Source organism: Salmo salar, chromosome 13 (assembly GCF_965601325.2).
Source record: "Salmo salar chromosome 13, fSalSal1, whole genome shotgun sequence".
Lineage (NCBI taxonomy): Eukaryota > Metazoa > Chordata > Actinopteri > Salmoniformes > Salmonidae > Salmo > Salmo salar.
In genome coordinates this window covers 106,658,936-106,673,921 of record NC_138303.1, presented here as the reverse complement: position 1 = coordinate 106,673,921, position 14,986 = coordinate 106,658,936, and the positions used below count along the sequence as shown (strand labels likewise).

General features: G+C 43.2%; 1 protein-coding gene across 2 annotated transcripts in view; it reads left to right on the top strand.

Annotated features, from left to right (window-relative positions):
- The window catches only part of znf532 (zinc finger protein 532), a 43,478-nt gene extending 31,544 nt beyond the window's left edge, over window positions 1-11,934 (top strand). For both annotated transcript variants that reach the window (XM_014138849.3, XM_082960568.1), the window contains 8 exons: window positions 139-467; window positions 1,164-1,345; window positions 3,869-4,045; window positions 5,506-5,668; window positions 5,934-6,197; window positions 8,233-8,345; window positions 8,575-8,716; window positions 9,877-11,934. In XM_014138849.3, coding sequence (XP_013994324.2) covers window positions 139-467; window positions 1,164-1,345; window positions 3,869-4,045; window positions 5,506-5,668; window positions 5,934-6,197; window positions 8,233-8,345; window positions 8,575-8,716; window positions 9,877-10,386 — 1,880 coding nt within the window. In that variant the 3' untranslated portion in view covers window positions 10,387-11,934. The remainder of the gene's footprint in view (window positions 1-138; window positions 468-1,163; window positions 1,346-3,868; window positions 4,046-5,505; window positions 5,669-5,933; window positions 6,198-8,232; window positions 8,346-8,574; window positions 8,717-9,876) is intronic.
- Window positions 11,935-14,986: the final 3,052 nt, after the last annotated feature.

Below are 14,986 nucleotides of genomic sequence, written 5' to 3'. Positions count from 1 at the left end.
TTGAGACTAATAAAAACCTCTTATCTCCTCTTGTCCTTTCCTCTTTTCTTCTCTCATCTCCTCTTGTCTTCTCTCCTCTCCTTTTGTCTCCTCTCCTCTTGTCTTCTCACCACGTCTCTTCTTCTCTTCTCCTCAAAGGGGTGGTTATGCAGTGTTCCCACCTCATCCTCAAGCCCATCCCTACAGACCAGATGATCACTACATCACCTCCGCTATCCTCCACCACCACCACTGGATCTACCTACAGCTCCACCGGCCACTACCTAGGGAAGGGTGCTGGTACTCAGGCCCAGGCAGCGGTGATCTGTGCCCCCTCCAACGCTCCTCCGGTTGCTGCCATGCCCCTGGATGAGGATGTGTCCCGGCTCTGCAGAACCAGTCTAAAGTGTTTAGAGTGCAGTGAGATGTTCCTGGATGAGAACTCTCTAGCAATGCACTATCAGCAGGCACCAGAGTCCAGCGGACAGGTGTGTATGTGTGGTTACTGTGTGTATGTCTATAAGCGGGTGTTGTGTGAGTGTTTTCTTACTCTTTTAAAACTTCCCTTGTCTATTTTGTATTTCTGTGAGTCACACCTACTGTGTCACCACTTCTAATCAACACTCCCTTTTACACTCCAAACCTCTTGTACTTTTCGTTTTGATTAATATATATAACTTCTTTGTTGTAATATCACAGATGGACGTGGTTAATTTACCATAAAGTATTCCAGCTTTAATATATATATATATATATATATATATATATATATATATATATTAAAGCTGGAATACTTTATGGTAAATTAACCACGTCCATCTGTGATATTACAACAAAGAAGTTACTGCAAACAAAAAATGCTGTTTTCCCCCCTCTGACATCATTGCACGCCTCGACAGAAGAGCTTAATATGTACTGCCTTGTTTTCACCATGCTGCACGACGCTCAACAACAATAACAACTGTGGTGGGGCGGCCAGTGGCGCTGTTTCCCTGTACTACAGATGTCATCTATAATGGCATTGTTTTTTCATCATATGATCCCTTTATAGCCCCAGCTAATGATGTAAATTGTCAAATGTTTTGTTAATTTAACTCCATGTTGCACCAACTCTCAAAGATTGCATTCCTCCTAGAGAATTATAATACCGTTTCGTGTATTTTTGTCTCTGTTTACGTCTGTAGAAAACCTGCACCATCTGCCAAATGCTACTACCTAACGTGTGCAGCTTTGCGTCGCACCAACGGATCCACCAGCACAAGTCTCCCTACATCTGCCCTGAGTGTGGGGCTATCTGCCGCTCAATCCACTTCCAGTCCCATGTTACCAGGAACTGTCTGCACTACACCCGCAGGGTGGGCTACCGGTCAGTCTGACATTACTTCCTGCCTGAACAGGAAACACTTCTGTATAGCTTGTTACCATGGTTCCTCTTCTTCTCTAGAGATTTTCTTTAGAAGCAGGCAGATGACTTTTGTTTGAAAGGTCCACTCACTCAGGTTGACGTAGCAATATGACGTCATACAGAAGGGCGACTTTCTTACCTACAGAAATCAACAGCAACGAAATGATAAGCTGCCAAGACCGCCAACATCGGCTCTTCCCAATGTGGAGGGTGCACACTTGGAAGAGGCAATACTGTAGTTGTTTGATAATGTCACCTTTTAAGTCTCCACACTGAAATTTGATTTATTTCACCTATCAAGTTGCCACTTGCTAATCACAGTAATTACAATGGCAGTTGATTTGTAACTTGCCTTGAGTATCAAAATCATCCAAAGTGTTGAGTTGAAAGGTCCTTTTTATTTTTGTTTTATGTATACAGTGAACACCATAATTCATTGGACAGTGACCATTTTTTTTGTTATTTTTGTTCTGTACTCTAGCACTTTGAGTTTGAAAGGATACAATGACAATGAGGGTGAAGTGCAAACTGTCAGCTTTAATTTGAGGGTATTTTCATACATATCGGATGAATCGCTTAGAAATGACAGCACCTTTTGTACATGGTCCCCCCATTTTAAGGTACTACAAGTATTTGTTGAATTGGCTTCACCGATGTGTGTCGTTAGGCAGGTGTATTCATTTGTGTCGTTAGTGAATGCAGGAGAGCTGTTGATGAATAGCATTGATTCTAGACTTGTTGTTGGGGTGTGACAACATGAGGAAGACAGCAGTGTCGATGCAAATGAAGCTGGCCGTCATAAGGCTCAGAAATGAAAATCAATCAATCAGGAACATTGCAAAAACCCTGGGCATGCCCAAGTCAACAGTTTGGTTCATCATTAACAAGAAAGAAACAACCGGTGAACTCAATTATGTCATAAGACCCGGTAGACTGAGGAAGACCACTGTAGTGGATGACCGGAGAATACTCTATGGTGAAGAAAACCCCCCTGACAACAGCCCAACAGATCAAAAACACTCCCCTGGATGCAGGTGTAGATGTGTCAAAGCCTACCATACGTAGAAGACTACACCAGCAGGACTACAGAGGGTACACTACAAGATGCAAACCACTGATAAGCCTGAAGAACAGAAAGGGGAGATTACAGTTTGTTAAAAAGCACCTAAAAGAGCCCCAAGAGTTTTGGAAAAAAGTATTGTGGACAGATGAGACAAAGATTAACAAGTACCAGAGAGAGTGATGGAAAGAGGAAAGTGTGGAGAAAAAGACATGCCCATGATCCAAAGCATACCACCTCATCCATGAAACATGGTGGAGGGGGTGTTATGGCTTGGGCTTGTATGGCGGCCAGTGGAACAGGCTCACTTGTCTTCATCGATGATGTGACTGTAGACAGAAGTAGAAAAATGAATTCTGAAGTCTACAGAAATATTTTATCTGCTCAGATAAAACCAAATGCCTCCAAACTCATTGGACAGCACTTCATCATGCAACAAGGCAATGACCCTAAACATACTGCTAGAGCAACGAAGGGGTTTTTGATGGCCAAAAAGTGGAAAATCCTTGACTGGCCGAGTCAATCACCGGATCTGAATCCAATTGAACATGCATTTTACATGCTGAAGAGGAGACTGAAGGCATTAAGTCCCCGAAACAAGCAGGAACTGAAGATGGCTACAGTACAGGCCTAGTAGAGCATCACCAGGGAAGATACCCAGCGTCTGATGTCTATGCATCGCAGACTGAAGATGGCTGCAGTACAGACCTGGCAGAGCATAACCAGGGAAGATACACAGCATCTGGTGATGTCGATGCATCGCAGACTGAAGATGGCTGCAGTACAGACCTGGCAGAGCATAACCAGGGAAGATACACAGCATCTGGTGATGTCGATGCATCGCAGACTGAAGATGGCTGCAGTACAGACCTGGCAGAGCATCACCAGGGAAGATACACAGCGTCTGGTGATGTCGATGCATCGCAGACTGAAGATGGCTGCAGTACAGACCTGGCAGAGCATCACCAGGGAAGATACACAGCATCTGGTGATGTCGATGCATTGCAGACTGAAGATGGCTGCAGTACAGACCTGGCAGAGCATCACCAGGGAAGATACACAGCGTCTGGTGATGTCGATGCATCGCAGACTTCAAGCAGTCATTGCATGCAAAGGATATGCGACCAAATATTAACAATGGTTACTTTATTTTACATTATGTTAAACTGTCCAATGTTTTTTGATGTCCGAAAATGGGGGGGGACTATGTTCAAAAGCTTCTATAATTTCTAAACGGTTCATCCGATATGTATGAAAATACCCTCAAATTAAAGCTGACAGTCTGCACTTCACCTTCATTGTCATTGTATCCTTTCAAACTCAAAGTACAGAACTAAAATAACAAGAAAATGGTCACTGTCCAATGAATTATGGTGCTCACTGTATGTATGTTTTTTTTCTTTCTCCCCTCTCTCTCTCTCCAGCTGTGTGCACTGTAGCGTCATCTACTCTGACATGGCTGCTCTGAAGACACACATCCAGAGCTCTCACTGTGAGATCTTCTACAAGTGTCCCATCTGCCCCATGGCCTTCAAGTCTGCTCCTGGCACACACTCACACGCACGCACACAGCACCCTGGGGTCAAGATAGGAGAGCCCAAGTAAGTCTCTTCAGATTCTCACAACCCATTATTCATGTGATCTAGTATACGTCAACTTCTTTTATCTAAACTTAATATTATTCTAGAAAGTTTTCATTCTATGTTGAAGACCTTTGTCTTCTATTTAATACAATATACGATCTTATTGTTCTATTCTGCTGTATGCTGTTCTATCACTGAAGGGAAAGGTGATCTTATTGTTCTATTCTGCTGTATGCTGTTCTATCACTGAAGGGAAAGGTGATCTTATTGTTCTATTCTGCTGTATGCTGTTCTATCACTGAAGGGAAAGGTGATCTTATTGTTCTATTCTGCTGTATGCTGTTCTATCACTGAAGGGAAAGGTGATCTTATTGTTCTATTCTGCTGTATGCTGTTCTATCACTGAAGGGAAAGGTGATCTTATTGTTCTATTCTGCTGTATGCTGTTCTATCACTGAAGGGAAAGGTGATCTTATTGTTCTATTCTGCTGTATGCTGTTCTATCACTGAAGGGAAAGGTGATCTTATTGTTCTATTCTGCTGTATGCTGTTCTATCACTGAAGGGAAAGGTGATCTTATTGTTCTATTCTGCTGTATGCTGTTCTATCACTGAAGGGAAAGGTGATCTTATTGTTCTATTCTGCTGTATGCTGTTCTATCACTGAAGGGAAAGGTGATCTTATTGTTCTATTCTGCTGTATGCTGTTCTATCACTGAAGGGAAAGGTGATCTTATTGTTCTATTCTGCTGTATGCTGTTCTATCACTGAAGGGAAAGGTGGCACCAACATCCTCAGTTGTTTACCACAAAAAAACAAAAAAAAATCTGCTTTAATGAGGGAAAGTTATCCAATATCCATGTCCAAATCATGTTCCTGTCAGAACTGTCTTCATTTTCAATGTTGAATGGGTTTGCGTTTAATGTTATTAGACACAGTAGCTTTAACTGAGTGTTTTCCAGCACCCTGACCTTTTCCTAACACCGTCAACACACTCTAATGAACACACACACACACTAATGACTGAACCTGTTCAGGAGCAGGTGGCCTCTCAGACTCAGACACAGACAGACAGACAGACAGACAGACAGACAGACAGACAGACAGACAGACAGACAGACAGACAGACAGACAGACAGACAGACAGACAGACAGACAGACAGACAGACAGACAGACAGACAGACAGACAGTTTTCTGCCAGGTTCTGTGATCCACCTTTTGAATTGACGGATTGTTTTGAAATAAATCATTAACTCCTATTATGAACATTAACATTATTAAGTTTATTCATGGACATGAATAGGTACTGTTATCATATACAACACATTAGTACAGTTTAAACAAATAATTGTTATTAGATAACATTGATTTTATTCCTTTTCTGTATACAGGATTTAATGAAACTCATTCATTTTATCAAGCAACATGTCTCTCAAAGTGGAAAATGTTGTTAAAACGTTCTTTGTGTTGTCTTCCAGGTTGATCTACAAGTGTTCCATGTGTGATACAGTGTTCACCCAGCAGACACTGCTTCAGTCACACTTCGATCAACACATAGCCAACCAGAAGGTGTCTGTCTTCAAATGCCCAGACTGCTCCATGCACTACGCCCAGAAACAGCTCATGTTGGACCACATCAAGGTACTGTATGAAGGGGAAAATATCTTCTTCTCTTGTGCTCGAAGTGGAAAAACAACTTATATAACTTATAAAAACGTATAACAGGCACTTCTATTTTTCAGAAAAGTATTCAAAATCTACTACAATGTAATGACATGCACTTGAAATATATTTGTGTATAATCCTAATCAGCAATTGATAATTATAAGTCATTGTCCTTGTGCAGTCTGTATGAACAGTTAATATGCCTGTTAGTGAACCAGAGCTGTTTGTCATCCCTGTGTAGACGATGCATGGTACCTTAAAGACCATTGAGGGTCCCCCCAACCTGGGTATCAACCTGCCCCTCAGTTCCAGCCCCAACACCAACAACAACGGTCTGGACAGGGTGGACAAGAATGCCCCGTCTACACCCCTGAAAAAGGCTCAGATCACCCCTACCTCAGCCCCCCAGAAGCCACCCGCCCCTGGCTGGACATGTGGAGACTGTGACCGTCTCTTCATCCAGAGAGAGGTGTTCGTAGCCCACGTCAGGCAGGAGCATGGCAAGGTACAGTATAGTCCTAGTTTGAATCCCAAATCAACCCCTAGCCAATACCCCGTAGTGCCTGTGTACAGTTGAAGTCAGAAGTTTACATACACCTTAGCCAAATACATTTATACTCAGTTTTTCACAATTCCTGACATTTAATCCTAGTAAACATTCCCTGTCTTAGGTCAGTTAGGATCACCACTTTATTTTAAGAATGTGAAATGTCAGAATAATAGTAGAGAGATTGATTTATTTCAGCTTTTATTTCTTTCATCACGTTCCCACCCAGTGAGTCAGAAGTTTACATACACTCAATTAGTATTTGGTAGCATTGCCTTTAAATTGTTTAACTTGGGTCAAACGTTTTGGGTAGGCTTCCACAAGCTTCAAACAATAAGTTGGGTGAATATTGGCCCATTTCTCCTGACAGATTTGGTGTAACTGAGTCAGGTTTGTAGGCCTCCTTGCTCGCACACGCTTTTCAGTTCTGCCCACAAATTTGCTATAGGACTGAGGTCAGGGCTTTGTGATGGCCACTCCAATACCTTGACTTTGTTGTTCTTAAGCCATTTTGCCACAACTTTGGAAGTATGCTTGGGGTCATTGTCCATTTGGAAGACCCATTTGCGACCAAGCTTTAACTTCCAGACTGATGTCTTGAGATGTTGCTTCAATATATCCACATAATTTTCCCCCTCATGATGCCATCTATTTTGTGAATTGCACCAGTCCCTCCTGCAGCAAAGCACCCCCACAACATGATGCTGCCACCCCCGTGCTTCGCGGTTGGGATGGTGTTCTTCGGCTTGCAAGCCTCCCCCTTTTTCCTCCAAACATAACGATGGTCATTATAGCCAAACAGTTCTATTTTTGTTTCATCAGAGCAGAGGACATTTCTCCAAAAAGTACGATCTTTGTCCCCATGTGCAGTTGCAAACCGTAGTCTGGCTTTTTTAAGGTGGTTTTGGAGCAGTGGCTTCTTCCTTGCTGGGCGGCCTTTCAGGTTATGTTGATATAGGACTCGTTTTACTGTGGATATAGATACTTTTGTACCTGTTTCCTCCAGCATCTTCACAAGGTCCTTTGCTGCTGTTCTGGGATTGATTTGCACTTTTCGCACCAAAGTACGTTCATCTCTAGGAGACAGAACGCGTCTCCTTCCTGAGCGGTATGACGGCTGCGTGGTCCCATGGTGTTTATACTTGCATACTATTGTTTGTACAGATGAACGTGGTGTCTTCAGGCATTTGGAAATTGCTCCCAAGGATGAACCAGACTTGTGGAGGTCTACAATTGTTTTTTTTGGGCTAATTTCTTTTGATTTTCCCATGATGTCAAGCAAAGAGGCACTGAGTTTGAAGGTAGGCCTTGAAATACATCCACAGGTACACCTCCAATTGACTCAAATGATGTCAATTAGCCTATCAGAAACTTCTAAAGCCATGACATAATTTTCTGGAATTTTCCAAGCTGTTTAAAGGCACAGTCAACTTAGTGTATGTAAACTTCTGACCCACTGGAATTGTGATACAGTGAATTAATCTGTCGGTGAAATAATCTGTCGGTAAAAATTACTTTTCATGCACAAAGTATATGTCCTAACCGACTTGCCAAAACTATGGTTTGTTAACAACAAATTTGTGGAGTGGTTGAAAAACGAGTTTTAATGACTCCAACCTAAGTATATGTAAACTTCCGACTTCAACTGTAAATCTGAGAGGATTGGAAAGGTCGAAACAATATAAATATATATATATATATATATATATATATATATATTTTATTTTTTATTTTTAATTAACCTTTATTTAACTAGGCAAGTAGGTTAAGAACAAATTATATATATTATATATAATATTATATATTATATATATAGTCGCCTATTATAGTCCCTATGGGACTCCAATCATGGCCGGTTGTGATACAGCCTGGAATGGAACCAGGGTGTCTGTAGTGACAGAGCCTCAGACGGCTGTGCCACTCTGGAGGCCCGTGGTGACCGTAATAAAACCATAACTGTTCAGGTCTATTTATTCTCCCACTATGAATGCAGCAACTGAAGAAGCACCCGTGCCGACAGTGTGACAAGTCATTCAGCTCCTCCCACAGCTTGTGTCGACACAACAGGATCAAACACAAGGGGCTACGTAAGGTCTACTCCTGTCCGTGAGTAATGCTGGATTGGATCACAAAAATTTTTTGGGGGGGGGGGGGGGGTTGTGGCAATTGCTACTAGAATATATGAGTTTAACCTACATGCGGTTGCACAACTATTCAGTCTACACAGATTCAATAGGGCAACAAATTCCTGTGATGACATGTCAGCATTTAATATGTCAAAAGTGTATGGCCTCTTCTTTAAGAACTCTCTCTCTCTGTTTGTATGACTCCACAGTCACTGTCCAGACCCCAACCGTACGTTCACTAAGCGTGTGATGCTGGACAAACACATCCAGCTGATGCATGGTGGCATTAAAGATGCTGAGGGGAAGATGGCGCCAGACCCAGCTCACACAGAGGACAGCCCTCCTGACAAGGTACAGTAACTGACCAATCACCTGCACCCGCCCTCCTGACAAGGTACAGTAACTGACCAATCACCTGCACCCACCCTCCTGACAAGGTACAATAACTGACCAATCACCTGCACCCACCCTCCTGACAAGGTACAATAACTGACCAATCACCTGCACCCACCCTCCTGACAAGGTACAATAACTGACCAATCACCTGCACCCACCCTCCTGACAAGGCACAGTAACTGACCAATCACCTGCACCCACCCTCCTGACAAGGTAAAATAACTGACCAATGAGCTGCACCCGCCCTCCTGACAAGGTACAGTAACTGACCAATCACCTGCACCCGCCCTCCTGACAAGGTACAGTAACTGACCAATCACCTGCACCCACCCTCCTGACAAGGTACAATAACTGACCAATCACCTGCACCCATCCTCCTGACAAGGTACAGTAACTGACCAATCACCTGCACCCGCCCTCCTGACAAGGTACAGTAACTGACCAATCAGCTGCACCCACCCTCCTGACAAGGTACAGTAACTGACCAATGAGCTGCACCCGCCCTCCTGACAAGGTACAGTAACTGACCAATCAGCTGCACCCACCCTCCTGACAAGGTACAGTAACTGACCAATGAGCTGCACCCGCCCTCCTGACAAGGTACAGTAACTGACCAATCAGCTGCACCCACCCTCCTGACAAGGCACAGTAACTGACCAATCAGCTGCACCCACCCTCCTGACAAGGTACAGTAACTGACCAATCAGCTGCACCCGCTCTCCTGACGAGGTACAGTAACTGACCAATCAGCTGCACCCGCCCTCCTGACAAGGTACAGTAACTGACCAATGAGCTGCACCCACCCTCCTGACAAGGCACAGTAACTGACCAATCAGCTGCACCCACTGATCCATAGTTTGTGCTGTTCCTTTCCCTGATACTGTGACCAGGATTCAACGAAACGCAGATTAACTGCTTGTGCACTGCCATTGATTTTTAAAGGTGATTTGTGCTTGAGCTAACATCTGCGGCGTTTAAAACAAATGTGATCTCTGCCAACATGAGAGAATTTGCCTCTAAAAATCACAGCAATGCAAAGATTGTTTATCTGTGTTGGATTGAATGGCAACCTGTACATGCAGCAACCCTCATGTCCCTATTTCGCCCCCCTGCAGGCCCTCAGCCCCAAGAGGAAGCAGCAGGATGACGAGGGGCCTCCCGGTCCTCGTTCCAGGGGCTCCACACCCACCCAGCCCCTAAAGAAGCTCAAGGTTAACGTGTTCAAGGTCCACAAGTGTGCCGTGTGCAGCTTCACCACCGAGGACCTCGTCACCTTCCACGACCACATTCCGCAGCACAAGTCTGACGGCTCCTCCTTCCAGTGCAGGGAGTGTGGTCTGTGCTACACTTCTCCCCGCTCCCTGGCCCGACATCTTTTCATTATCCACAAGCAGAAGGAGCCGCGGGAGCTGGCCAGACGTAATGGAACCGTTGCAGCCGATGAGAACCAGAGAGAGAACCAGTTGGGTTCCGGCTCGGGGGACGGCCTGGACGACGGGACGCCTGAGACCAAATGTAAAGTGTGTGACAAGATGTTTGAGACAGAGGGGAGTTTGAACACACACATGAGGACACATGGCATGGCCTTTATCAGGTCTAAGAGATTGAACGCAACAGAGAAATAGAGATGGAGCAGCCTAGTCGGGACACTATTGTTGAAGCATAGTGGCACCAGAATGTTGTCTCTGACCAAATTTGCCTCAGAATGTTGCGTTGTAAATGCTAGAGTACGAATAAGACATTCTCCATTGACTCGTCTACCCACATATATTAAATATACAGTATATACACAATATATATACACATTTCTAATGTGTTTTAAAATATGTAATATATTTAAAGTAAATGTATGTGTATTTAAATCAATCTATGAGAACATTTTGTACACTTTACGATATAGATGTTTCTATGGATGTTGGATAGATCTTTTGTAGGAAAATGTTTATTTTGAAAAGGTTTCAATTGTTGTCTTCTCACTAGTATGGGAAAGTGTTAGGTACTGTATAAATGTTTGTTATGGGAGATGAATTCTCAACTATTGGCAGTGTTACGTTTTATAACTGCTGCTAATGTCCATGGAATGTCTGAAGAAATTAGCCTGGTCCCAGATCTGTTTTGTGCTGTCCTGTCAACTCCTATGGTTATTGCCTATGCAGTACAAACCAATCTGGGGTCAGCTAATAAAGAAACACTTTATCTCTGCATGACTTTGTCATCCTCACAGGGTTTGGGTCAATTCTGTTTCAATTCTGTCAATTCAGTCAGTTCTAGAATTGACTCAATTGACCGAAATAGAATGGATTTGACCCTAACTCTGCTCATATTGTCAGGACAATCAGTCCAGACTCCAGACCAGACCACACGAGAGTAGCCTGTCTATTTCACGCCTCTATTCCGTCAGTCTATGGGCCAATTCGTTCTGTTCTTTGTTTAAAGAAACCGGAGACATTTTATTTCAGAATGTCTCGGAATGTTTGTCTTTTCAATTTCCTTACTCTCTGGCAGCTCAGTTTTGATATTAATTGAGTTATGATGATAGCAACGTGTCTTTCTTTGCATGTACACACAGATACAGTATATAGCCTTCTGCCTTTCAATTGACCATACTGTATATCAGCCTTTTCATTTGGCCAAATTAACAAGGTTACACTGGCTAATAGTTATGATTCTGGATTTCCTGAGCACCAAGTGTACCATTTGGAAGGTTGTAGGGTGCCAATGTATTTCTCTGATCATAGTTCAGAGTGTAAATGAACCAATAAAATAGAAAAAACTTGCCTTCGCATTTAACAATGTCAATGTGAATGTGAGACTGGAATTGAAACCCATTTCCTCATTTCAGTGTCTTTACATTTCAAGATGTATTTTACATTTGAAAAGAGAAAATTAATTGTACTAGAAAACAATCACGATACTGTACATTTTTTTTATTTCCATGTTTTTTTTTGTTGTCATGTATGTATTTCATAAAAGGACACATTGTTTTTGGAAGTAACTTTTTTATACTCTGAAAATGAAATATGAATCTATTTGTGTAGAGCTCAACGTGCATGAGAGAAGCTGTCAATGGTTCTTATTTGTTTCTTAGAATGTGTCTTGCTGCTTGTTCGCTAGAGATGTCGGATGTTTGTGTAGAAGCAGTTCTTGATGTCAATAATAAATTCTGAACTCTGCCCCTGATGTCTACTGCACATGATCAGGCATCAGCCCCTCCTTGGGAAATACTCTCTCTACTGCCATCTAATCCCAATGCTGAGATAATACACTATATGATACAGTGATGAGCTTTCTTCCACCATATAGTCTTTTACCCATCAAGTCTGTTCCAGTCAGTGCAGATGAAGGGGAGGAGAGGAAGGATGTTTAAGTAATTAGAACAGCCGACTGAGTCTTCTCTTCCCTGCTACAGTCTCTCCTTTCTCTTTCCTGCTACACTCTCTCTTTTCTCTTTCCTGCTACAGACTGTCTCTCCTTTCTCTTCCCTGCTACACTCTCTCCTTTCTCTTTCCTGCTACACTCTCTCTTTTCTCTTTCCTGCTACAGACTGTCTCTCCTTTCTCTTCCCTGCTACACTCTCTCCTTTCTCTTTCCTGCTACACTCTCTCTTTTCTCTTTCCTGCTACAGACTGTCTCTCCTTTCTCTTCCCTGCTACACTCTCTCCTTTCTCTTTCCTGCTACACTCTCTCTTTTCTCTTTCCTGCTACAGACTGTCTCTCCTTTCTCTTTCCTGCTACACTCTCTCCTTTCTCTTTCCTGCTACACTCTCTCTTTTCTCTTTCCTGCTACAGACTGTCTCTCCTTTCTCTTCCCTGCTACACTCTCTCCTTTCTCTTCCCTGCTACACTCTCTCTTTTCTCTTTCCTGCTACAGACTGTCTCTCCTTTCTCTTCCCTGCTACACTCTCTCCTTTCTCTTTCCTGCTACACTCTCTCCTTTCTCTTTCCTGCTACACTCTCTCTTTTCTCTTTCCTGCTACAGACTCTCTCCTTTCTCTTCCCTGCTACACTCTCTCCTTTCTCTTCCCTGCTACACTCTCTCCTTTCTCTTTCCTGCTACACTCTCTCCTTTCTCTTTCCTGCTACACTCTCTCCTTTCTCTTTCCTGCTACAGACTGTCTCTCCTTTCTCTTCCCTGCTACAGTCTCTCCTTTCTCTTCCCTGCTACAGACTCTCCTTTCTCTTCCCTGCTACAGTCTCTCCTTTCTCTTCCCTGCTACAGACTCTCTCCTTTCTCTTCCCTGCTACAGACAGTCTCTCCTTTCTCTTCCCTGCTACACTCTCTCTTTTCTCTTCCCTGCTACACTCTCTCCTTTCTCTTCCCTGCTACAGACTGTCTCTCCTTTCTCTTCCCTGCTACAGACTGTCTCTCCTTTCTCTTCCCTGCTACAGACTGTCTCTCCTTTCTCTTCCCTGCTACAGACTCTCTCCTTTCTCTTCCCTGCTACAGACTCTCTCCTTTCTCTTCCCTGCTACAGACTCTCTCCTTTCTCTTCCCTGCTACAGACTCTCTCCTTTCTCTTCCCTGCTACAGACTCTCTCCTTTCTCTTCCCTGCTACAGACTCTCTCCTTTCTCTTCCCTGCTACAGACTCTCTCCTTTCTCTTCCCTGCTACAGACTCTCTCCTTTCTCTTCCCTGCTACAGACTCTCTCCTTTCTCTTCCCTGCTACAGACTCTCTCCTTTCTCTTCCCTGCTACAGACTGACTCTCCCTTCTCTTCCCTGCTACAGACTCTCTCCTTTCTCTTCCCTGCTACAGACTGTCTCTCCTTTCTCTTCCCTGCTACAGACTCTCTCCTTTCTCTTCCCTGCTACAGACTCTCTCCTTTCTCTTCCCTGCTACAGACTCTCTCCTTTCTCTTCCCTGCTACAGACTCTCTCCTTTCTCTTCCCTGCTACAGACTCTCTCCTTTCTCTTCCCTGCTACAGACTGACTCTCCCTTCTCTTCCCTGCTATGGTCTCTTTCTCTCCTCTCTCTTTGCTTCAAGGCTGTATGGTGTACGTTAATCCCATCCAAGGGTGTCATTAGGACACGCAGTGATACATGTGTTGACGTCAAGCAAGCAGTTTACAGACTTCTTAACTGCCAATTACATCCATGTTATGAGTCACATTTGACCTTCAACACACATGATGAACTAATTTCCTGTCCAAAATGCGTAATTGGTCTTCATGGGATTTGAATTTCAATTAGATTGGATTAGATTTCCAATTTAGTGACACCGTAACATTTGAATTCAAGCCTGTATGTCCTCACTAATCAGTCAATATTATGAGAGAAGATCGTTATTGCTTCATGAATAAACGTTTGAATGAATGATAATTGTGATGAAAGAACCGTTACATGTACCTGTTGGATCAAAAGCCATTGACAGCTGGTTTAGAGTGCCGGGGGACTGGTCACTCACATCCATGTGTGAAGCCACCAATTACCACACTGATTGGTCAAGCTACAGATTACCTAACCGGAAGTCATCATCACTTCCACTGTGACCATGTAACTCTTAACATTATTTAAAGGTCCTAGTCACGAAATGGAAGGATGCTATCCTCCCCAAGATGGTGCTACTGTGGAGGGCTAGTTGTTTGGTCCACTGCTTAACGTTGTATTCTTTAGCAGTATATTCCATAAATGTCTCTGAGAAATGCACGCAGGACACCAGGACTTTTCTCTCAGAGCTAAACAAGGACCTGCCCAGTGAATATGCTGCTTTAAGTGAGTACTTGCTCTCTATTTGAAAAAAAATAAAAGGTTTTCTTATTGTTGACATGTGGGGCGGCAGGTAGCCTAGCGGTTAGAGCGTTGGAAAGGTTGCTGGATCTAATCCTGAGCTGACAAGGTAAAAATCTGTCGTTCTGCCCCTGAACAAGGCAGTTAACCCACTGTTCCCTGGTAGGCTGTCATTGTAAATAAGAATTTGTCCTTAACTGACTATCCTAGTTAAATAAAGGTTACATTTAAAATGTGATTGAATAAAGATAGGACTGACTATTTGCTATGTTTTCACTTGTCTGAAGTTTAACAGGAGGCTTAATTTGATCCTTCTCAGATTTCTCTGTAATTCTCAGGGTCTGGTTCCTTACAACAAATATTTTTGGGGCAAAACCTTTTTTAATGTTAATTAAATGAATAGTTATTTATTTCTCTAACAACATGTATTGTCAGAGAAATGACTGCATTAGTTTTGAAACAACATGTATTGTCAGAGAAATTACTGCATTAGTT